The sequence below is a fragment of the Lepisosteus oculatus genome, chromosome 6 (assembly GCF_040954835.1).
Source record: "Lepisosteus oculatus isolate fLepOcu1 chromosome 6, fLepOcu1.hap2, whole genome shotgun sequence".
Taxonomy (NCBI): domain Eukaryota; kingdom Metazoa; phylum Chordata; class Actinopteri; order Semionotiformes; family Lepisosteidae; genus Lepisosteus; species Lepisosteus oculatus.
In genome coordinates, this window is record NC_090701.1 from 51,116,103 (window position 1) to 51,139,987 (window position 23,885).

A 23,885-nucleotide genomic window follows, 5' to 3' on the forward strand; every position below is an offset into this window, starting at 1 on the left:
AGCCAATTGCATCACGATATATTTCAGAAGGCGGGCACTTCCGGTCTCTCCCCATCACGTCTTATCGCTGGCAGCGGTCAAGCCACCTATTGGTTGAGTGTGGAAGCCCGTAGCCGCTGATTGGCCGCCGGCAGCCCGTGCAACACGATGTCCAGCCCCTCCCACTCATCCATCGCCCCGGCGCTGCCGGGAGTGGAAATATTGGGAAAAGGGTTTCGGTTGGCTTGGAGGTAAGGTTGCTTATATTAAAAAAAAACGTTTTTGGCGTATACGGTGGTTATCGGGTAAAGGGCACGTTAATAACTTTCCTTATTGTTTTAAGCAAGCAAATACTGCTGCCCCATAGTTATTTTAACCAGTGAAGAAACGTTTTTTTTCTTTCCCTAAAAAATAAACGGTGCTCGTCTGAAAGAACTGGTGCTGCTGTTCGGTGAAGTTCAAAACCGGTTGCCCTGGACACTTAATACTCGCCCAGTGTCGTAGAGTTTGTTAACCGTTCAAAAGGTGTTGAGGTATTTTATCATCCTGGGGTGTCGTGCTTTGTAAGAGGTCGGGCTGAGCCGGAGTCGAGGATAACAACACGTTATGTCCCAGTCCGAGCGGCGCGTCCTTCACGCCAGCGGCCTGTCTGAGTGGGAGGTTACACAGTCGCAGTCACTCGGAAGGAATTCGCTTTACGCGGTTTTGTTTTTTTTTAGCCTGCCTTCCAGTGGTGCGTTTTTTAAATGCCCGTCAAATGATATTTGCTGGTCTAGGGCGTCTTGACCATGAACAGTAACTTCAATTTTTCCGATGCCCCTCACTTTGAGGTCCTGGCGGCACTGGGTTTATTCGTTTAATGGGGTCCTATAGCCTTTCACTTTCACGTTTTTTACTCCTTGTCTCTAGAATCAATAGTATTTTTTTGGAAAAAGAAACAGAAGGGGTGTCTATAAATCAGCGGTCATGTTTCAGATTCCTAGCGAATCTGCTAGGAGCTTCTATCTTTACAGGGAATGTCTAACGCTCTGCTTTGGAGCGAAGTGATGTATAATCGCATAAGTGTACACGGTCCGTGTTTGCGCACGATCATGGTGATGTTGTGTTAATGTTGTGATTGTAATGTTTTGATCATTTGACAGTCAGTCTCGGTGGATAACCTCTCTGTCCGCTGTAGCTGTTTTATACAATTTAAATAGTAGAACTATAGTTGTTGGGTTTGAACAGTGTCAAGTACCACGTCTTTCATGCCATGATGATTGTTTACATTTGTGCATTATTGTATATGGTGCCATGCGATATTTTCTTTTTTTTTCTGGAAAAAAAAACAAACAAATCGAACAATAACAATTGCAGATAGGATGTAGAAAAAACAGGTGCGTGTTTTGGCAGCGGGAGACAAAGGTAGCCTTAAAATTAAGCAACATCCTAAATAACCTGTTGGATGCGGGAGTTGCATCTCTTTACTCTCGATAGGTTGATTCTCTTTATGCAAACTGTTCCTCATTCCTATTGCCACGTTAACAGTCGTAAGGTCCCTGAACCAAATAAATCATCAGCAATTAGGAAATTAGTAATTATGAGAGCACGTGGTGGCAGTGTTTTTATTTCCGATTGATAAAATTTCAAAAGGAAGCTATATCAATGGTAGATCTACATGGTGAAAGGGTAAAATAATGTGCTGTACAAATAAAACAGAAAGGTGTATTTTTCTTAAGAAACTATTGCCCCCTCAGGAGGGCTTGGGTCTGTATTGCAAGGTTGAGGGACAGTAGATGCTGGGTTCTGGGTTGATGGCAAATACAGTACAGTACCTTAGACATGTCTTTGCTCTTAATCGTTTACCATTTACCTAATTTCCACAAAAGCTTGGGCAGAAGCTGGTCTTTAATTGCTGAAAATGGAAAGTGGTATGACTAATAGGGGCAAAATTATTGGTGTTGTTTCAAGCACTCTGAGCTGATGAATCATTAGCTCAGAGTTCTTTCATTAGCAATGATGAACAGTCCTCTTTAGATTTGTGCAAATTCCTATCAACGAATCCATTTTTAATATATCTAATCCTCTCACTGTTCCTGTGGCACTCCTTGTGTGCTGTACAGTCATGCAAGAGAATGAGAAGACTGGAGGTAAGAGATGCTGTTCAGATCTGCATGTTGCTGATCTCCACTAGCTGGAACACTGTGAGCTTGCTAACAGAGCTTACAAACATGCACGGTATTGTCGGCATTTACTGTTGAGTCCGTTTTTAACACAAAATAATTCAAATCATTTTTCCAAACTAAACGCTGGAGCTTGTGTATTTTTGTATTCTTAAAGTACCAATATCTGTGAGTAATTGAGTTCCTGCATAGGTCTGTCGAAATGCTGTTGACGCATTTAAATGGTTGAGAATTTGAGGGCTGTAGTGTATGTACCTTATATGCTGTATGAAGTAACATAGTGGCCCTATGCGTTTTTATGTAAAATACTCTGTTGTCTATATTAAGGTATTTTACATGCCTTTAGACATGGTTTCTGCAAAAACACATTTTTTGGGATTAATTTTTTTGGAGTTTAGTTTATAATTTAATGCTAATGTCAGTTACAGTAGAGCTAGGAATGAATAAAAGCCCCCACCAAATCCTTTTTATTGCCATTACCCATTGTTTCATTTGGAATTTCAGCTCATAGACTTTGTATGGGTCTTCATACTCAGAACTAAATGTAACACAGTGTGCTCTCTAGCTCTTTTGTATAGTCAGTCATCCTGAGATTGTATTATTAAGGTTTTTAAATACTATTATGTAAGAATTGTTTTTTATTTGCAGTATAATTTAGGGTTTTCTCTGTTTAATAATACTTGGCTGATTCTCATTGTCTAGCGGGGTTGTTGTGGTAAGGAGTCTGTAATTAAGTCAGAGAAGGAAAAAGATTTGTGAAAAACATGTTGTTTCATAAGGTTTAAGAATAGAGTATTGTTGTCGGTCACAAAGTACAGAAAACAAACGGCAAAGGTCATTGTTCTTACTTACTGCCTGCAATATGAAAGAAGACTCCGAACAGTTGAGGACAAAGCATCTGTCCTTTGAAATTGGAATAGAATCATGTTGATTGTTGTGTTTATAAGAATTGTGAAAAGCTTGTCTGTTTTATTAGTGTTTACTCAGCATTATATTTTAAACATATATACAGTATTTCTACATGCCTTAAGTAGTTGATTATATTTTTAAAAATACTTGTCACATTATTAATATTAATTTTGCATGACTTTATCTTATCAGAGAAGTCTTCTACATGTCCTGTTGATGTGTTCTTAGAATATAATATTCTTGTTTGCTTTAATATAGATTGTCATAAATACATTTTTTCTATTAAGTATTTCATACAAGAGGGAGACGATCGAGCTGTCTAGCCTGTTTGCTTACTATCAGGTAATTGGTCCCAAGGTTTCATCCAGCTGTTCATCCATCTTATCATCCATCTGTTCAGAACTGCACCTGTTATCAGTTTTTAATACACTTCAGTGGATCTCATTGGCTTGTGGTTTTTGCTGCAGATTCTGAAGTCCACTTGACTTTAATAGTGCATTTCTGAACACTCCACTCCATCATGTGCTAGTACACTCACCACACACCAGCTATTAGTGGGGAGGAGAACAGAGTTAAGAAGCCATTCATGGATGCGGATTATTAGGACACCACGATTGGTAAAGGCCAGTGGGAAATTTGGGCAGAACACCAGGGTTGCACCCCTACACTTTTCCAGAAATGCCCTGGGATTTTTATGACCACGGTGAGTCAGGACCTCGGTTTTACGTCTCATCCAAAGGATGGCGCCTTTTTACAGTATAGTGTCCCCATCACTATACTGGGGCATTAGGACTCTCACAGACTGCAAGGTGAGCGCCCCCTACTGGCCCTACTAACACCTCTTCCAGCAGCAACCTTAGCTTTCCCAGGAGGTCTCCCATCCAGGTACTGATGAGCTGTTGAGCTTCAGTAGGCTGTCAGCTGTGAGTTGCAGAGTGATTGGCTGCTGGATAAATAAAGTGCAATACTTGTTTACTTTGGAAATGTGTCATTTCTTTAAGACGCATAGTTACTGGTTTCCATTGTGCGAGTATGAGCTGTAATTCAAGCGTGCTTGTGATTTGCATGTAAATGTTTCTCATTGTGCCCCATGCCTCAGTGCCTTCCATCCTGTTGGTGCTCACATTTCAGACGGCAGGAGAATGGAAGTCCAGTAGGGAACCTGTGGGAACCCAGAAGATGATGTTGAAGATGGCTTGCAGAAACTCCCTAGATGATTGCCCATCTGATTCGGGTCGTTAAAATGATCCTGGAATCTACAGGAACAGTCATGGACTTAGTGAGTATCCGTTTTTCTTTTATTCGGTACAACTGTGCCTTGTGTTTGTTACTCCTCTCACTGGCAGTCCTTATTGCCATTGCCCATAGAACTTAATTTTGTCATCTGTTCAGATCCCCTGCATACATGCTTTGTATTGATGTCTTGACTTACAGAGGTATCTCTACTATTTATTCATGTAAAAAATAGTTAAAGAGCTCCTGGCATGGAAAGCCTGCCATGCCAAAATAATGATCTGTGAAAATCTTTATTTTGGTTAATAATAATCATTTTCTCTCCCTCCGATAGCTTTCTGATCATTTTACCGTGATCTGTGTGATGGAAAAAGTCCTGTCACATTTATTTAAATAAACGTTTGGAAATTACAGCTCACGCTCAAGGACGTTGTGGCTTGTACTGTAGTGCCAGTACACTGACGAGTTGTGGGTCAATGAAGTGGGATAAGGTCTTTTACAAGAACCAGCAGCAGGAAGAACTGGAATAAGGGGAGTTAGGAATTCCTAATTCTTTCATCCTGATGATTAGTCTCTCTCTTCCATAATGATGGCCTATGATAACGATTTATGACTGGTTTAAAAACATGTTCTGATAATGCAGATTCTGTGCTCTTTACCATAATTTGGTGGATGTTAATAGTAAGCATGTCTCAATTTTGACTGTTTTTTGTCCTAAGAAAATTTACAGTAGGTTTCTTTTATAAGTATTTTAAGGCACCATAGGGTTAGAAATAGACTAATCATACTCCTCTTCTATAAAGGTCTAAGTCAGTATTCTTGAAATGTAGCTAAAAATGATCGTGGAATTATTTTCTTAAGTGGGTTACTTGTAGTTTATGCAGTGATTTACTTTACTATATTTGGTATTAGTTGGTGTTATGTAAATCAGTTCTTATACTGCAGCTTAGTTCTTATAATTCCTGCTGTTTAAGGGTAAAACAAAGGTCTTGAGGCTGGAGAAGGATGTGTCTCAGCCACAATGTTTTATGCTCCTAAACAGAAATGACCACTTTTGCACACACATTTCCTATTTGGGCTGAATGGACCAGATCATTCTGTCATTTTCCATAGTGAAAGTTAAGCTTTTTGTATTTTGAAGATTTCTCAAAAGCCAGCACACCGTTTTCACACTACTCAAATCACAGTGAGGCAGTCAAACACCAACAAGACAAGACTGAACCCCGAGAGTGAACCTACAAGCACCTCAGTTTGACCTAGGATAAATGGGATAGAACCACTCTAAGATTCATCACAAGCTGCTCATTTCACATTTTCCATTTGTGTGTCAATTTGCTGTATCAATTTAATCTGTTTTTCAAGAGAAAAAAGACTTTCTTTAACAGGGTGATCATTGTTCTGGCAGGTTTGTGTTTAAGGTACAGCAGAAATGTTTACCCAACACATATTATGACTGAAAAACAGTGCAGTAACAGGGAAAGGTACCAATTTTTTTTATCCACCATGTGATGTTGCATGGTCTTTTATCACTAGACACCAAAAAGGAAAATCAAATTAAATGTGACGGTAGTCCTTCAATATAAATTGTTTATCAAAAAGGGTGTATAGTGCTCAAATTAATAACCAAATGAGCTCGATGGGCAAAATACCATTTCTTGTTTACAAATAAGAAGTTAGGAAACTAAGTAAGTAAAAGTAAACTGTAAGTGGAGGGGTACAGGGAAACAGATTTCCATTTGATTATTCACTTATTTACCTATGAGGTAATAAGAATGTAAAGTCTTGGACTGTCTCTAGATTTATAGTAATAAGAAGCAACACTTTTAGATTACAGATTAGTATCTTGTGTTTGTGGGTTTGCTATAATAGTTGCACAGTAGCTAAGGTAGTAGCTTTGAATTCTTTTGCAAGGTTTCTGGGCCTCATGCAGCATGAAGCCTGCAGCCTGAAGTTCTAATGACATTATTTGGATAACAAGCCACTTAGAACCACCTACAATGTGCCCTGAATGTGTACAGGTGGCCAGTGGTCAGTAACTCCCTTCACAAAGACTTAGTAGAGAATGAATTGTGGTGCCAGAGGGGTTGTAGCCAGCATCTGGGGTGTGATCAGGTATCCTATTTGCCTTAATACACCCCTTTTTAGTTTTCTTTTAGGTTCCTTTTCTTCTTTATACATGGTGTGTAGCCTGGAAGAGACGCGGTTAGGAAGGTAGTGTGTGTGTTTGTGTATACACACTCTCCAAGAGTTGTGTTCACACCGGCTCCCTTATCGGCGTAACAGGACACATGACTCCATGTTCCCTTACTCCTGGGCCCTTCGCCCAGGCTCACTAAGTTTCATCCTGTTGTCTTCACTGCTAGGAACCTCCTGCTCTCAGACACCAACACAGACCCTAGCAGGATGCTGTCCCTTTAAATCTTCGGTTGACGTCATAAAGCTCCGTTTCTTCCTTCTTTCAGTCTCCACCGAGATTGACGTTCTCACTCCCTTCCTCGCAGGCTATTCCTCTCACAATCCCCTACAGGATCGTCGTTCTTCTCCACCCCTTGGCGGGGTTACTGCAGCGGCTAGCCAGCATCTGTTCACTCATACACGGCGACACGCTCTTCCGACATCGCCCCGACTAGTAGCGTCTCACACCCGCTACTGTCGTGCTCTTGCAACAGAGCCTCCGCATTTGGGAGACCTAGTCTCCCACGTCCTCTCACCACTGCAGCTACAGCAAGACTAAGGTCCTGAGACATATTCAGCATGGTTTTAGACCACTTCTACACCTGCTGCTCATTCCACTTATTCACTTATAGTTGTGGTTTCCCTTAATCCGGGGCTCCGCCCCCCACACCAAACACCCCAGTATTACTCCACGGCGTGTACAAATATTGCACAATATCGAAATAATAATAAACTATTTTATATAGTGCCTTTAAAGGTGACTTCTCAAAGCGCTTTACAGGATGACAATAACAATAAATAAGAAGACTACAACAATAAATAAGAAGATTTCACAAGATAGGACACAATTATAATTACAACAATAACAATAGAGGAGACCGTGGAAGGTGGTATTAAGAAGAGCAGAGGGGTAAAGAGTGGAACCAGCTAAGGCTTTTCTGAAGAAGAAGGTTTTGAGTCTGGATTTGAAGGAGTTTAGAGAAGGTGACTCTCTAATATCCTTGGGCAAAGAGTTCCAGAGCTTGGGGGCATAGCAGGAGAAGGCCCTGTCGCCCATACAATGTAGACGGGCTTGGGGGACAGTAAGGAGGGCAGAATTTGAAGAGCGGAGGTTGCGAGGTGGGGAGTAGGGCGATAAAAGTTCAGACAGGTACTGAGGTGCCAAGCCATGTAAAGCCTTATAGGTGAGCATGAGGATTTTAAAGTCTACGCGGAATTTGACCGGAAGCCAGTGCAAGGACTCCAGGATGGGAGTAATGTGAACACTTGCACTAGACCTGAATTTTGGACATACTGCAGCTTGTTCAGAGTAGATTTAGATACCCCAGGGAGTAGAGTAATGCAGTAGTCAATTCGAGAGAATACAAATATGTTGATCAGCTTTTCAGCCACAGGTAATGATAACATTAACTGCTATCTGCTTATTGCAATCTTTTCTTCTCCGCTTCACAGCTGAAAAAGTATATCCTTGTTTAAGCAACTTGTCCTGTTACATACTCCATGTATGTTTAAGATATAGTTGTTTTCTAACTTTGAAATTGCTTCTAGCTTCAGTCACTGTGGAAGCTTAAGTATAATCTAGTCTCAATCAAAGTAGTTGAATCGTAATCAAAATCTTAATGAATTTGAAAAGGTTGGAAATGTATTTACTAAGGAAAGACCCTGGTAGTGTTTTTTGAGCAGGGAGCCTCATTTGTGAGTGATAATGGGTGTGAACACAGAGAGGGTTGCTGTTGAAAAGAAAGGGGAGGGAAAAAAAGACACTGGCTCATATCGTGCCTGGATCTTCTTGGAATAAGGAACCATAGGCAGCGTTAATATTCCAAATAAAAAGGCCCATATTTTCCTATGCTTGTGTTCATTGGGCTTGTTTTGCTGATGAACACATTCACCAGCTAACCGCCAACCTTTTCTTTTTCAGGCCCTTTGGAACGACAAGCCCTATGGGTCCTCTCGGAGTATTGTAAGGAGGATAGCTACCAGCCTCCCTCTGAGACCTTGCCCACGTGTGCGGTTTCAGGTAGGATACGAGTACAGGGCGTAGTTACTCTGCAGGGACATCACACAGCACATACTGGGCTTTCAGAAATGATTCTCCAGCTGACTTCCAAAGTCGGATGCTGGTCCAGATCCTATATCATATCAGTTCAAGCTTCTTGATAATACAAGTCTGCCCCCTTTTCACAGATAATAGAGTAAAAGTAAGAAAAATCCTTTGGAACTATACTTGCAAATTTTAGAAATTGAAATATCAGCATTGTTACCATATTGCCTTCCTGATGAATTCCCATCTGTTTGTTTGCTCTTGTTGTGATATACAAATTATTCCTTCTTTATAAAGAAGAAGTTTTGTTATAGCATTTTAAATTCATAAGAGGCCAGTTCAAATTCTAAAATAGACTTTTTTTCTGAAAACCTACAAAAGAGCAGCTGAAGTGGGCAGAAGGAGAGTGTGTTGTATGGCAACTCTCCTAAGAAGTTGAGTAACAGCCCTGCATAACAAACAGATGGCGAATTAATAAGTTGCAGAGTGCATTATGTAAGTGTCATACATCGTGTTTTAGAGATTTTAATTTTTTAATCATTGTGCAATATGTATGTTGATGTAAATTCTGTGGGTTGTGGTGAATATTATTAATAATGTTTTCTCTTGTGAAATAAAATATTGAAGTTTAATTTTGGTAAACTTTTTTTTTTCAAATCACAGTGCTAACTCATCTCAGTTAACCATTAGTGACTCAATTAACCATAGATTCAGAGTGAATGAGGTAAACCGCTGGGAATATCATAGAATATGTTGGTCTCTATTGCCTGTGACATAATGTCTTCAGCAAAAGAGGGAAGGATAAAACAGTTGAAAAATACAATACAGAATGTATTTTTTCCACATTGGACATGCTGGTATTATAATTCTCATTTCAAGATGTAGGTAGTTCTGGTGTAATCGATAAATGTGTACTAAATCCCATCCCAATCAAAGTTGAGTGAGAGTTCGGGAGGATTGTGAAGTGAAACCCTTCCTGCTCACTAGTCACTGTAATGACTAATGTGATGGGCCGTGCAGCAGATATTTCACCGCAGAAATGCTACAATGCGATCTGCATGCAGTATTAACAAGTAAAGTAGTATTTGTCAGCAAAACTTACTCAAAGTTGAGAGCAATATTTCTATTGGCTTAAAAGAGATGTATTCACAAGCCTGTTTATTTACGATGTGATCGGGTCGCTTTACCTTACTGAAGGTTCTGTTGCCTCATTCTGAATCGCAGAACATGGCGCTGCGCTTACCTGGAAAGTCTGCCTATTTTGTAATGTTACTTGGAGGTTTTACATGTTGTGCACATTTCACTTGCATTGTGGTTTGAAATGCACTCATCAATGCCAATTCTTTCCAACTCTGAAATATAAGAATAAGATTGCAGTTCCTCGTTAATTGTGGGTTTTTAAAAATACACTTTTAATTCATCTCGTATTTACTTTCCAGGATCTAAAACCACTGCTACAGTTTGAAATGTTCTATACCGAGCAGCAGTAGAAACTTCTAAATGCAACAGTATTTTTTAGTATGTGCATTGAAAGTTTATTCAGAAAACAATATAAGATAATTCATGTTACTGATTAACATTTTATCATCAACAGGAGGTCTGCTGTAAAAGTGATAGGCTAGTAGTGTATGGTAACCCTTTAAGCAATATAAGCATTACATCTACAGCACATGGTATGCAGGTTTTTTAAATGCTGCCTTGTGGGATTCTGTCCCATTCCTCTCCTAGATCACCTAGTTCACTGATCTCTGAGCTCCAGATTCAAGAATTATTCAAGCTCATCTACTTAAATGGGGATCCTCAGTCCTGCTCAGAGAGGGCCTGTTTCTCTACAGGATTTCAGTCCCACTGCACTCATAATGTAAATTGGTTCTTTATTGGCTTAAATGGACCAGTTTCACAGTTTCTCCCAGTGCTTTAATTAGACACGAGAAGCCTGTAGACGTGCCAGCCCTCAAGAACCTGGGGAACCAGCCGTAAAGTTTTAGTAATGCTAGAGTCTGGCAACTAGGGCATCCAGAGCTTTGCTCACAATGTGAACTTGCAAGGAAGCTGTTGTTACATGCAAAATGTGGGTGTTTGTATTGTCCTGCTGGAGCAGTAAGGTCTCAGGACTTGCAGCCCTGTGCGGTCATGTTGCCATCAATCACTACAAGTGGAGCGCTGTAGTGACCAAACGCTCTAACCATTAAAACATTCAAATTGAGTTGTTCTCATATTTTGCCAGGTGTGCTTAAATCACAATTTTGGGGGGGAGGGATAAAATAATGACCTTTTTCAAGCTTCAAGACCATGTTCTGAAATGTTAAAGAATCTAAATGACTGTCACTGTTTAGTTCTTTCTTCTGTACTGTCTTTCTCTGATGGCTGGTTGTATCTTGCTCTTTCTTCCTTCTTTCCTCTCTAGCTGTGCTTTTGGTGAGAAATGCTGTGAACCTGCTCTAGGTCAGTTCTCTTTTCTGATGTCTTGGGTAGATGATAGCATGTGTTGATGTTTGTTTGGCACTGCCATTCACTTCTGCTCCATACCAAAAACGTCCCTTCTGATAACACAGATAAATCCTAGTATCAGATTTGTTTATCATGGCACAGAATTATACAGCTCTTATTTGTTATTCTAATTGAAGCTTCTTGCATGCCACATTGTGCTTTCCGAAGTATATTCGGCTGGTCTCGTACGTGGTCCGTGTAGTTGTTTTTGCATGTTCTGTTTGATCTTAATTCTCCAGCTTCTTAAGAACAAGTTAAGACTTCAACTTGTTCAGCCAAGCAAATTGTTTGGGTGTAAAGAAGGAGTTCATTATTTAAGGAGGTGATTAAGAGCTCAAGTGGAAAGAAAAACAAAACAAAACCTTGGAGTTCTCCAAGACCGGAGCTGTGCACTGCTGGCGTAATGTGAATCTGAAGTTGATTACGGTGGCATCTTTTCAAAATATGTGCATTGTTCTTTTTAACAGTTGTGAAGGCTATTACTTTCAAGTTCATATTCTATACACGATTTTTAGACTCCAGACATTTGCAGTGACCTCTAATTTATATACGTGTTCTGCATGTGTTTGGTTTTGAAATGCAGCCTTTGTGTGATCAATGATGATCGTTTTGAATAATCTGTTCTGCACTTCTTTTAAGTGCCAGTAGAGCTTATTATAAACAATGCTAAGCAAACCAGAATATACTGACAGTTCAGCCAAAACCAACTGAAATCTTCGAGTACCCTTAAAATAAGAGTTACATGGCATATTATTAATTAAATCTATAGTATTCTTATTCCAGATTCACAATACTAAAAGAGACTGAATTTTGTGTTTTATTTTCAGCTTCATCCTTATGTTGATGCCCCCAGCAGTCTGCAGTGCACAACTCAAGAAAATGGACTTGTAGCTTCACTTGCAGACGTTGCTTGGATTGACGCAGATGAAGAAGAGTCATTTAACATACACAGGTAGTAGATCATTCATGACATGTTTAAGCCTGCATGGGATGTACACGTTGAAACAAGTTTATTTTTGTCATTTTGGCATACTTTGAACTCACCAGGTTTAATTTGATGATTTATTCACCAAAACTTGTTCCAAAACCAGAAACATGAATCTGAAGGTGAATAATCATGTCAAGCCTTCAGTGGGTAGCAGGCAGGGATTTTTTTCCTTATCTATTCACTCCTTCCACCTGCTTTTTACATTGTATCACTGTTACACTATATTACATCTGTATTTTGTATGTGTTTTGCATTGTTTACAACATTTGTTAATTGGGTCTGGTGTAAAATAGATTTGAAATTATAAAAACTAAGAAGCTGATCATTTCCTCACAGTTTAATTCAACTCAAAACCTAAGATAATTTTTCCAAGATATTCATTCTAATTTACATTGTTGTTTTTAGAAACTGGGAGTCTAATTATGAAGATGTGTAACTGGTTTTGCCTCTTTCCACAAGAAGCTCTGTGTTGGAAAAGTGAAGATTATGAAATGAATATATATTTCAAACATGGTTTAAATGGGGAAAAAAAGAATGGGTTTATTAACTCAAAGCATGTAGTTGCTTGGAAGTTATAGTATCATAATATAGTAATACGTTATGCATATGTTCTTACAATGTTTTAATAGGTTAGAAGCTCGACCAGACTTTCTTTTTACTGCTCACCAACGGCAATATTTTGGTAAACCTCTTCAAAAGCAGCTGTCCTTACCAACCCTAAACAGCGAAGACCTAGAGCCAAAGAGTCCTGCATATGCCAACGATGAGGCCATACAGAAAATCACTGCACTTGAGAATGAACTGGCTAAACTCCGAGCACAGATTGCACAGATCGTGCTCATCCAGGAGCAAAAGACCCAGGCTGATGGTAGGAATTGTCTTTTATTTTTTTAAGTGTTTTGATCTTTGAACCTGTTCTTCTCCGACCATTATTTAATCTCTTCAGGATTTTCTGTTTGCAGGTAAAGAACATGGAATTGGCCGTCTTGTGAACAATTTTCCATTTCTTTGAGGTGCTTTTCCCTCACCCTGTTTGTACCAGTTGTCACCAGAAGATGTCACTAGAGAGCCATATAAATTGTATTTGTACCTTTAGAAGGAATATTTTTTAGCTATGGAGAGATTCCTAAATTAATGGGATAGGTACCGTAATACAGAGCTCCTTAAATCTGAGATACCCACAACTAATAGTGCTCTAGTTGGACAAATCTTGCTACAATTATTCATTCTTTTTTGTAATCCTTTAACTAGTTAAGTAAATTGCACATTTCTCCTTTGACAACCTGTACAGTACAGATTTGCGCAGCAGGGCACTTGGAAACAATGAGTATTCCATTCACGATTTGAACCCAAGACCCTCTCACTGTTATACGATTAAGTCTGGTATATTAGAACTGACCTCTTTTTTTGTATTAACATCATGTACCAGTTGTTGTTTGAGCTTGTTGGTTTTGAGCAAACGCATAGGAATAAAACCCTCCCTTCCCCTCTCTCCAGCACATTCCCTTCATTGGTATCACCTCCTACTCCTGGATCTAATAAAGGATTAAGGGATTTAAATTTAGGCCATAGCAAGAGAAGTACTGTGTTATAATGCTTTGTGACAGCAACAGCACTTCATACTTCAGCATGAGCTTGAAGGAAACTGGACGAGCTGGTCCACTATGTTCAGCTTAATGTAAAAACATCTGTCAAAAATGTCATTAAACTTATTTACTTATTTATGCATTTTCTGGTGCATGAAATACCAGTGACCATCATGAGTAAATCTCCATACCAAGGTATCTGAAGTGTTTGACTGGTAAGCTATTTTATTCCATTGCAAATGGAAATGAGTCTATGTATCTAAAGTCTGTATCATCTGTAGAACATGAACAGCCTGAGCATGAGGTTCCAAAGACAAGACAAACAGGTGTGAAAGGAGCAAGAAGGAGAAGACCACTTATTGCCTCTTAGCAGCATTCCTGTAGAGATACAATTTTAATAATGTTAATGAAATACTAATGAATCCCAACAAGTTAAAATTATTGTATCTTAGACCCCAAACAAATTGGTGAGATTTGCAGCCACAAAGTGTGGAATCTTTTTTGTTTCAGTGATCGGAATATGATGGAAGTCATAATCTGTTATTCTTTGGTTCAGACAGGGATATAGATGCTTCCAGTACAGCTACCTCTGCAGGAGGGACTAGGCAAATAGCATTGGAGAAACATCAAACACTTTCCCTGTTTATATTAACACAATTTAGTCTGAATTGCGTACTTAAGAGTTAAAAGGACTAAAAGATTATCGACTACTTTACAATAGGGGAATAGAGTGGTTAGCGTTAATGTTTAAAGTGTTATTGTATAGCTCTCATATCTACACTGTTCTGTTTTTTTGTTGGTCAAGAAGTATTAGTACTATGTGGTACTAATGTGGAAACATGTAAAGGCAGAAATAAGATGCTCTCAGCCACTGTGAATAAAACATTGAGGCCTCAGTGCAACTCTGTTACACTGCAGCTAATTTGACATAATTACACTGAATTACTGGGAACCAGTATGATATTGAGTGTAAACCATACATCATAAAATTGAAGTTTAGTGAATGAAAAGTAACTAGCCTGTTTATAATACTGTAAAGGGGCACCCAGGTTTAGAGGGTGGAAAAGGGGCAGACCCACAAGGGGGCAGCATTGAGACTTGCACTAGTGCACAGCCCTTTCTGTCAAAGACACACGGAAGGGCAGGAGAGTGACTGAATAAACCCTTACAATTTGTTTGGAGAGTGAGACAAGTAAATCTCGGGGTGTGATTTCACACCGGTCTTTGAAGAAAGAAAACCAGTTCAAGTTAAAAATAACAATTTGCATTCCTCATAACAGCCTCAGTCATAGCCGTGCCAGCTGCTGTTGAATGAAGATGGTATTTGGTGGTTAAGCTAAAAGGTTTGGCCAGATCAGGGTTTTCTTCTGTTACTTGCTGGATAAAGCAGGGTCCTAGGCGAGTTTTCTTAGGGACCTGCATTAGGGTGGTAGGATTACAGTACATCGCCGTGTTCTGGATACTGACTAAGACACCTCTAGAGGGACAGATTTCCCTTCCTGAACAAGGGGAGATCTGTTGCAAATACCCAGATCAGAATGTTCTAAGATGGTAGTGAAAGAGAGTGAAATAATTATCTGATAGTAGGGCGCTATCTAAGCAAATGATGTTGCTTCATTGACTAGAGGAGAAAACTGCCCTGTGTTCTGTTGTTTTTCTCATGTTCTCTTGGTCTTTTTTCAGGTTCTGCATCTTTACCAGCTGGAGCGCCCCTACCCCCTCCGCCCCCTCCTCCACCTCCTCCCCCCCCTCCCCAGCCCCCCCCAGGCCTTCAGCGCTGCAATTCTGCTATAGACCTCATCAGGGAGCGGCGAGGGAACAAGACCGCCGGCCCGGGCCTGCTGGACTCGGGCCCCAAGCAGCCGGCGATGCCCAGCATGCTAGAAGTGCTCAAAGACATGAGCAAGGTGAAGCTGCGCTCTGTGAAGTGAGTAGAGATGGGGCTGGGGCTCTGAAGTTCAAGGGTCTTACTTACACTGCCGAACCACAATCAGTCTCTCGATCTTACAACTCCAGTTCCTGATCTGTCTTCAACCCTTTTGCTGGGTCTTTGTTTTCCTCTTGTGGAGCTCAGCGTTTAGGGGAAAACAGATGAAAACATCTTTAAGAGCGTTTATAGAACATATGTCAAGGCCGTTTCTCTCGCCTAGCTTGTTTGATTGCTGGTGACTAATGACTCCCAGGATCGCCATCAATCTTTTTCGAGAAAAAGGCAGGGAGTCAGCTTTGACAACATGGCTGGAATGATTATTTTTTGGTATACAGATGTGCCTCTTGTTCTCAGTTTTACCAGTATTGCTCAATTAGTTGGCTGGCACTTTTATCCAAAGTGACTTACATTTGTTCGGCATGGAGTTTTACTGGAACAGTTCAGGAGAAGTACTTTGCCCAGGGGCAGCGTACAACCACAGTGTCTCAGCTGGAATTTTATATGCTTTCAGTTATGAGGCCAGATCCATAACCGCTGCTCCACACTGTTGCCCTAAAAGTTCCTTGTTATGTAAGGAAATGTATAACGATTAATGGTACTTTCATTCCTTGCGCTCAGGAAATACTGACAGCAACAATGCATGTGTGTTCTTGGCTTCTCTGGCACAGATTGGTAGTGGAGAAATAACCAGAAGGTACAGTTAGGACAGGTTAATATTATTTAGACTGTGTTACATGAATATACAACACACAGCAATGTACACGTGTGAAAATACTGTTTCCTCCTTTTTCATAGCCCATTCTGCTTGTACACCTCAATGTCCTGTTTAACGGCTGTAAATTCTTTATCAATCTGTAAAAGCATTGTGAATCCAGCTTGGAAGTCTTGCAGCTCGAATCTTCGGTGTAGTCACGTTTTGTGCACACGGCTGCTGAGGACCTTTGCATCTGTGCCTTGATTCCCACAGACCGGAGCAGTGCCAAGCCAGAGCGAAGCCGGGTGACCCTGCAGACGCAGCGGCTCTGATAGCGGCAGCTTTGAAGCGGAAATTCGCTCATCGGTACAAGAGGGACAGCCAGTGCGAAACCGATATTAACCTTCCGGCTTCTGAAACGCAGACCTGTGCCGAGACCGCAGCGGTAAGCTGGTTCAGCATCAAACGGGCCGCAGTGTGAAACTGTAAAGAACTGCCAGCACTTCGTTGGTAATAACAAAAGCAGAGCAGAATAAAGGAGAGACTGAAACACCAAGGTACATTACGTACAACAGTAAGAGGTGTAGATGCCATTAAAGGGATGCTTGTCCAACCTCTGGATTACCTAAAGAAAACCAGAATGCTGACATTCAGACTGGAATGAAGTAAAGTATCCAAGCTTTGGCAGGTTGCAGGCACACAAAAGAAAAAAATAACAGTAACTCGCTAGTCAAATGAAAATCTTATTGAAATAATGGCTTAAGGGAACACATACCTGGTGTTTGTGTATGTAATGGGTATGCAATTTCTTTTTGTTACACGAGAATCAGATATTTGTGTGTAAACAGAAATCTGACGTCTTTATTTTTGCTTGCTTTTTTCAGTTTGGACAACACATGCTGAAGCCCACTGGAAAACGGAGGGATTTAGTCAGCAGCGTGTCTAAAACATAACGTCAATATGTAAATATCTTGTATTTAAGATAGTGTAAAACACTATAAGTCAGGATATTCCTGGCAAAGCAAATTCTCTCTACAGTCAAGATTCGACCAACCTTACTTATCGAGATGTTGGTTACTAGAATGTACCTCTGTTTGGAATCAAGTGTCTAAAATGGTACAGATTAGTAACGGCCTTCCTTTTTTATAATAGTTTAGTGCATCACTAAACCTGCCAGTTGTCATGCTCTCCGCATGGCGGCTCCCAGAACACAGTTTTATTGGCACAGTACAGATTGATATTTTCCCAAGTATGTTGATAAGGTTGGGACCCTTTCTCGACTTGATGTATAGAATGTGCTAATCTTTTAGGTTAATTTTAGGTTAATTGTAACTTAATTAAATTCTACTTAAGGGCTTATTACCAATTCTTACTGGACCCGTTAATTTAAAAATGCTTGGCATCACTCTGGGAGACATGAAGAGGGGGTATTCTTTATGAAGCTGCCACGAGTGCCTTCTTCTGCCTGGTCCTCATTACAGCAGAATGGAGACCAGTCAGGATCTGAGCTCGGTGACAGTATATTTCACATTTTTTCCAGTTTTGAAATAATTTAACGGTACCCTAACAGTTTTTTAAAAAGTAAGTCAAAATATAAGCTGCCGTTGATTTTGATGAGAACACTCTATCTTCACAGCCACGGCAACAATGTCTTAGAAACTCGAGTCTCTTGAATTTTAAGTGTTTTTGCCTTTTAAGTATGATACAAGTGCCAGAATATTTTCACTTATGTCACTCTTGGCGTTCGAGAGGGCATGTGAGGTATGTTACTCTCCCAGACACGGACTTGTTATGTCCCTGTACCTAGACTTGTGAGCAGGTTTTTCAGAGAGCTTGAAGGACTGTGGAAGTGAAAAGCAGAAAGCAGAAGAGAGGTTTATCAAAGGAAGGCTGTAATGAGAAGGCACATAAAGAAATTGAAATGTGTCATTAAAAAATGGAATGCCATTTCGTTTCTGTACATGTTGGAACATTGTGTTCTTCTAAGATGTATTCAGTTACCAAAAAAAGTGACAAAATACTCTCAGAAGCAAATGGGCAAAAGCATTTTATTGTATTCTGGAAGTGGAAAATTTAACACTTGTTTTTATTTATTTATAAAAATCTAAACTTAAGTTCTAGATTGTTTTTTGTTTTGTTCTGTAGATTACTGCATGACATAAATGCATATACTGTAAGGACTCGAGTATGACCTGCTTCACATAGTCTGGTTTTAATACTCCCATCTTCACAAGAAAAGATGCAGCACTTAAAAATGAGACCAGATGGAAAAATGTTTGGTGTTTTCTGATTAATTGTTTTCATGCAGATTTTATTTCAAAGTACAAGCTTTTATTTCAAGTATTTTGTTTCAAAGTACAAGCATGTGGCATTTCATTATACTTAATTTGGTGGACGTTTTGATATTGATATCATTTTGATAGAGCAGACATATTCTTGCCGAACTAATTGCTTTGTAAGATGGTGTGTCTGAGACCACTGATCTTCTATATACTTTATTGATTTCACACAATGCAGAATAAATCCGGAGAGCAAAATATGTTTAATTCTATTGCATTTGTCATAGGACAAATTTCAGTAAGAAAAAAGTACATGGTTTTGATGCCATACATGGAGTAAACAGTTGTGCTGAAAGAAAAGCTCTGTGATTATTTGAGAAGGACAAGTTGTAATTATTTCTACATATCATTTTATTGCTCTACGATGCCAAAGGTATTTCTGTCAGACCATTTTGAAATTAAAATATTTGCCGTAGAAGTTTGAAAACTGAAAATTTAATCATCTTAAGATCTTAATCATCTTAATTAGGTTTAATTAAGCAAATGTACACATTTATGCAGTGGTATTCAATAGCAGACTAATTCTGTTATACGGTGTCTGTATAAAAATGTTCTGTATAGTTTATCCAGTTTCTGCTGTGTTAATGACAAAATTTCAGAGTGCTCTTGGAATCATGCTGGTACATAATGCAAGCCACTTGTCATGTCAATATTGGTTTTCAAACAGTACCTTGCTCGATGTATTAGGAAACATCACTGTACAAGCTGTTTTCAGTAATTTTATCATGCAAACAAGTAAAAGTGGTTAAGAAAATCCCATCTGATGTCGCCTGTGTTATGTTCTGTACCAACTTCCGATTTCTCCGCTAATTCATTCGGTGGATTGCATTTATCTCGAGGTCTGCAATTAGCCGTTTCCTTTCATGGAACTACAGGTAGGATACATCTGAGGTGTACTTGGAATGAAGCAAAAACAATGTGCGTTTCTACAAGACAGTATTGCATTTAAACAAGAAAATGATTGCCTTTATACGAAATAATAGTGTTTAAACAAGAAACATTTTGCGTTAATATGAAATGCTAGACACTAGAGCGGTAAACGAGACACGTACGCAGGTTCAGGGTGGTTACACATCAAAGGACAATAACGGAGGTAAACGATGAATTATTATATACACCTGCACGGTTAACACTATTTACAGCAGCAGGGTGACTTAGTGGTCAGTCTGAGAATCCACAGACCACCCCCGGCTACAACTCCTAGTCTGCTCTGCGGTGCGTCCGGCGAGGGCGCTACATTCATTTCTACTGCGTGGGCCATTTATATTTGTAGCCCTTTTTTTCTGCAAATAAATCGTGATTACCCTAGCAATGGAGCATTTATTTATAGGTGGCACTGGAAAAGTGAGAGCTAAAGATCACGTGGAGAAACCCACTGCAGAAAACTCCTAAAGGGAAAAAAAACTAAGAAAATTAGAAAATATGACGAAAACTACCTAAAGTACAGATTAGCACACAGACACAAGTGTTAGAGGTTGCACGACTAAAAGCCTCAAGCCCTAGAAACTGCTACGCCACCAGCAGACCAGACACTCGACCTTGCAGTATAAACCTGTTGAGTTTTTTTAAAAAAACAAAAGCTACAGGAACTAAGAGGCCAACAATCTGCCCTCCAAAGAGCCACGACTGTGAACCAGGAGACACTGCAGGCGTCTTTCGTCAAAGCTAACAGGATTGACACACCTGGGAAGCCACACACGTTAGGTGAGAGATTTCTCTTACCGTGCGCTAAGGAATCGATTTCAATCATGTGTGGGGGAACAGCGCTGCAGAGCAGCTAGCATTGAGACCAGTGTCAAGTGATACCGTGCGTTACCGCATTGGGCGTATGGCAAGAGACGTGGAGGAGCAGGTGTTCGCCAAGATCAAATCTAGTGTGTATCTTTACAACTTGACAAAACCACTGATGTCTCCGGAGATGGAAGAACGCTCGCTTACGCCAGATTTGTTGAAGAGGGAGAAATTAATGAAGATAGTTTCTTTCGTCCTCTTCCCGAGCAAAAAGTACCTGATACGGTTTCATTTCACACCTCTCGACACCTATTCTGACCTCCCACCTCTTGATTGGCCTCTTTCTGTCTCTCGCTCCTCCTCTCTCCCAGCCTTTGTTCTCCCGCTACATTACCTTTGCTTACTGCCTTTCTCACACCTGAAGGCTCCACAGCCGAAACAATGCGTTTTCTTTCTTATTTATTTCAGCATGGAATAAACCTATTACTTGTTCTCTTCCCACTGGCAATCAACGTTCCGTTGTGCTGGACACGTGTACGCGCGCCTGAAACTGACCGGAACACGCGTGTGGGAATCTGCTCAGACAGTGCCCGAGTATGACTGGCTCTCACCCCGGGCTCGTCGCGACAGTACAGGCCGTTGCTCTGTCCGCTTTGTGGATGCGTTGTATGACTCATAGACAAGCCCTTGCGGCTAAGAAAATGCCCCCCGTACTCAAACAAGTAATGGATGAAGCGGTTTGTACTGTAAAAACCATCGAGGCCAGTGCAACAAGCACACGCCTTTTCAAAATTATTCCAAAAATTAAGCATAGGATGACTGGTGAGGCAGCCTTTTACTACATCGCACCCAAACCGCAGGATATTATTCCTAAAAATAGCAGGGGGGCCGGCTCTGTGGATATTTTTAAACCTTTAAAACTTTATTCTTCTTGACTTTTCTTATATAATTTCTGTGCTATTTGTGTTGTTTGTGTATGGTTCTTTTAATTTGTTGTTACTCATTTTAATATGCTTAAAGTTTTTTTAACAATTTTTTGTAACAAGCACTTTGAGTTGCGAAAAATGGTATGATACACACCAATTATTCGGTCAGTCATTGATTGAAGTCTCTGTGCTTTATAAATCAAAATTATCAAGTGAGTAGATTTCCAATTTATTGTATAAGGGGGGGAGGGTCATGAAATATTTTTTACCCCCAAAAAGGGTCGCACTCTCAAAAAGGTTAAGAACCTCTGGTCTAACCTATCGCACTGAAAAAGTAAAAAAAACTTACCATTTCCTACATTCAGTTCTTCACAACTATACGAAGAGCCCACTAACCCTTTAGTTTTCCCAGAAAAAAAGTTAAAAGGTTAGTACTACTTAAAAAAAAAAAGCATTGCAAATTTGTCAGCTTGTTTTATTCATCAAAATGTAACTGCAACAGGCATGTATCAAAAGGTCAATATGGCAAAGCCTATACAAAATGGCTTGATGCTGAAGTATTCTCCCCAAAATGGCTGTTACAACAAATTGTAAACAGGTTCATCAAACAGTCTTTTACAGTAATAACAAAAAACATTACCTAAAATAAGAAAAGCACCTGTTATCATTTAAAACAACAAACAAAACCAACACAATTGTGCTATCTGTACAGAACTAAATTTAAAATACAAAACATGGAATGTTTGATGCTTAAAATAAATCATTCTTCAATTTTATTACAAAAATGTTCAAATTTTGTCACACTAAAGGCCAACAGGTGGACAATGCATTAAGAGAACAATAAACAGCACTTCATGAAAATAAAAACTGGTTTGGTCACTTAGCTTTTGTGCATAGTTTTAAGGCATCTGTTGCAGTCTTCCAGGTTGCATTTCAATGCATTTTCTCGTTGAAATTGTCACATTCTTCAGCTTCAGTAAATGTGTTTCTTTGCCTTGAAAAGGGACGAGCCTTCCTGCTTTTAAAGGCGTCATGCTCCCCCCTTAATTTCTTCCAGATAAATTGGCAACACCCTGAGCTAAATGTGTTAATTCAGTTCTGATGTTTTTAATGAAAGAGCAGTTGTTCAAGTGTTAAGGACAGTGACAGCTACATGCTTTGCCACCACTGAAAGAGCAACGATATTCCGAAAGAAAGCCAGCGTTCTGCTCCCAGTTTCGAAATCCAGGGAAAAGGCCATATTCCCAGTACCTTGTAGACTGAAACCTGGGCTGTGCGTCCAAAGAGTTTCACAGTGCAAGAACAAAAAAAACAATGGAGCATTGCAGGGTTTATGGCATCTGGTGTTTGTTACAGCTGCAGTCTGAAGTTTGTACTGTACTGTATGTCATCAGTAGGATAAAATCCCCCATGAAAGTGGTTCTTGACACCTGTGCTTAAAGGCAATTACAGAACCAACATTTAACTTATAAAACAATACAAAAAGACATTTGTAAACAGTCTTCATAGAGGCAGCAAAAGGAGCGGGCTTTTCACATTTTAACACAAGGAAAACGAAACCTTTAAAATTGAACATACTTAGGTTGTCTGTGCAGTCTTTGACAGCCAGTAATCTAAATACTCAAGGTTATTAGAACAGTTTAAAGAATTTTTTAAAAAGTTTACAAATGGCACTTTACCACAACATGTTTCTTATACTGTTCCCTTTAGCTCTCGGTTAAAAGGGTTATGTATTCAGTGAATAATGCAGAAAAGAATGGAGAATAAATAAAACAGCAGAAGCAAAATGAGGTATCTATGTATTGCTCTATGTCAAGGGATAAAATAAAATCAGTGGTTTTAATAGCTGAGAGGCATGCAAACTGAACTCTGGCAAAGGTGTTCCATTAAGTGATGGCACTTAAGTCCCAATCCATTCCTATACCCCTCTGACACTTCTGCCCTGTCTGGCCAGGTCTCGGCGGAGAGTCATAACTCCTTGCTTCCCTGAGGTAATACTTCAGAGTCCGTTTCCTCCAAGGCTGGGTCAGTGTCATCCCCGCTGCTGGTCTGCTCCTGCAGCTTCCCCCTCCAGCTGGCTTTATTCAGTCCCAGGTACCCCAGCATGGTTTGAGACAGACGCGTATCTGAGAAGCGACCCCACTCCACAAACAGAGGCTCCGCCACATAGGTCATAAAGCCTGGAACCACAGGAGGTGCAGATCATGCTTAGCTATGGATTATAATTATGCCTCAGGAGAAATTAGATTACAAGTACATTTTCAAAAAGTCAAAGTCATCTTTTGATTTGTACAAATGCCAGTCTGAAGTAATTTTGAAAAGTGGCCTTGGTAGTTATCCCAAGTGCCTTCACATCATCATTACTACATGTGTTAAGGTGCACTTTTGTTTGATTAATGTACATTAGGCCAGAGGTCTCCATCCCAGGTTTTTCAGGTGGCCTTTTAATGATCAATTAATTCATCAAGGCATGGAACAAATCAGCTCTGATCAGTTAAACAGGTCATGTGGTCAATTAAGTAATTTAAGAGATCATTGGGAACAAAAATCAATTTCTCGTGGCCTTCAGTGATCACTGTTCCCTTCATTAAGTAACTGATCAATTAATCAAGTAATGTCTCAGTATACCTAATCTTTAAATCACAGGTGATTTACGGTGACCTGTAAGAATATCTGGATAGGGGCTCTCCAGGACGGGA

General features: G+C 39.9%; 2 protein-coding genes across 7 annotated transcripts in view; one reads left to right on the top strand and one right to left on the bottom strand.

Moving 5' to 3' along the window:
• Positions 1-131: 131 nt before the first annotated feature.
• mtfr1 (mitochondrial fission regulator 1) lies at positions 132-19,286 on the top strand. 3 transcript variants are annotated; one of them, XM_015353698.2, is made up of 8 exons: positions 132-230; positions 4,182-4,329; positions 8,380-8,478; positions 11,820-11,944; positions 12,610-12,848; positions 15,250-15,493; positions 16,464-16,635; positions 17,075-19,286. In XM_015353698.2, the coding sequence occupies exons 2-8, from the start codon at positions 4,264-4,266 to the stop codon at positions 17,141-17,143; spliced, it is 1,014 nt and encodes a 337-aa protein (XP_015209184.2). In that variant the 5' UTR covers positions 132-230; positions 4,182-4,263; the 3' UTR covers positions 17,144-19,286. The 3 variants fall into 3 exon arrangements, with proteins under 3 accessions (XP_015209184.2, XP_015209185.2, XP_015209186.2); XM_015353699.2 differs by having other exon boundaries at positions 175-230; positions 4,150-4,329; XM_015353700.2 differs by lacking the exon at positions 132-230 and adding an exon at positions 3,284-3,859.
• Positions 19,287-21,644: 2,358 nt separating this feature from the next.
• pde7a (phosphodiesterase 7A) overlaps positions 21,645-23,885 on the bottom strand; it is a 52,881-nt gene continuing 50,640 nt past the window's right edge. For all 4 annotated transcript variants that reach the window (XM_015353671.2, XM_006634004.3, XM_015353672.2 and 1 more), the window contains one exon: positions 21,645-23,366. In XM_015353671.2, the coding sequence (XP_015209157.2) occupies positions 23,155-23,366 (212 nt within the window). In that variant the 3' untranslated portion in view covers positions 21,645-23,154. The remainder of the gene's footprint in view (positions 23,367-23,885) is intronic.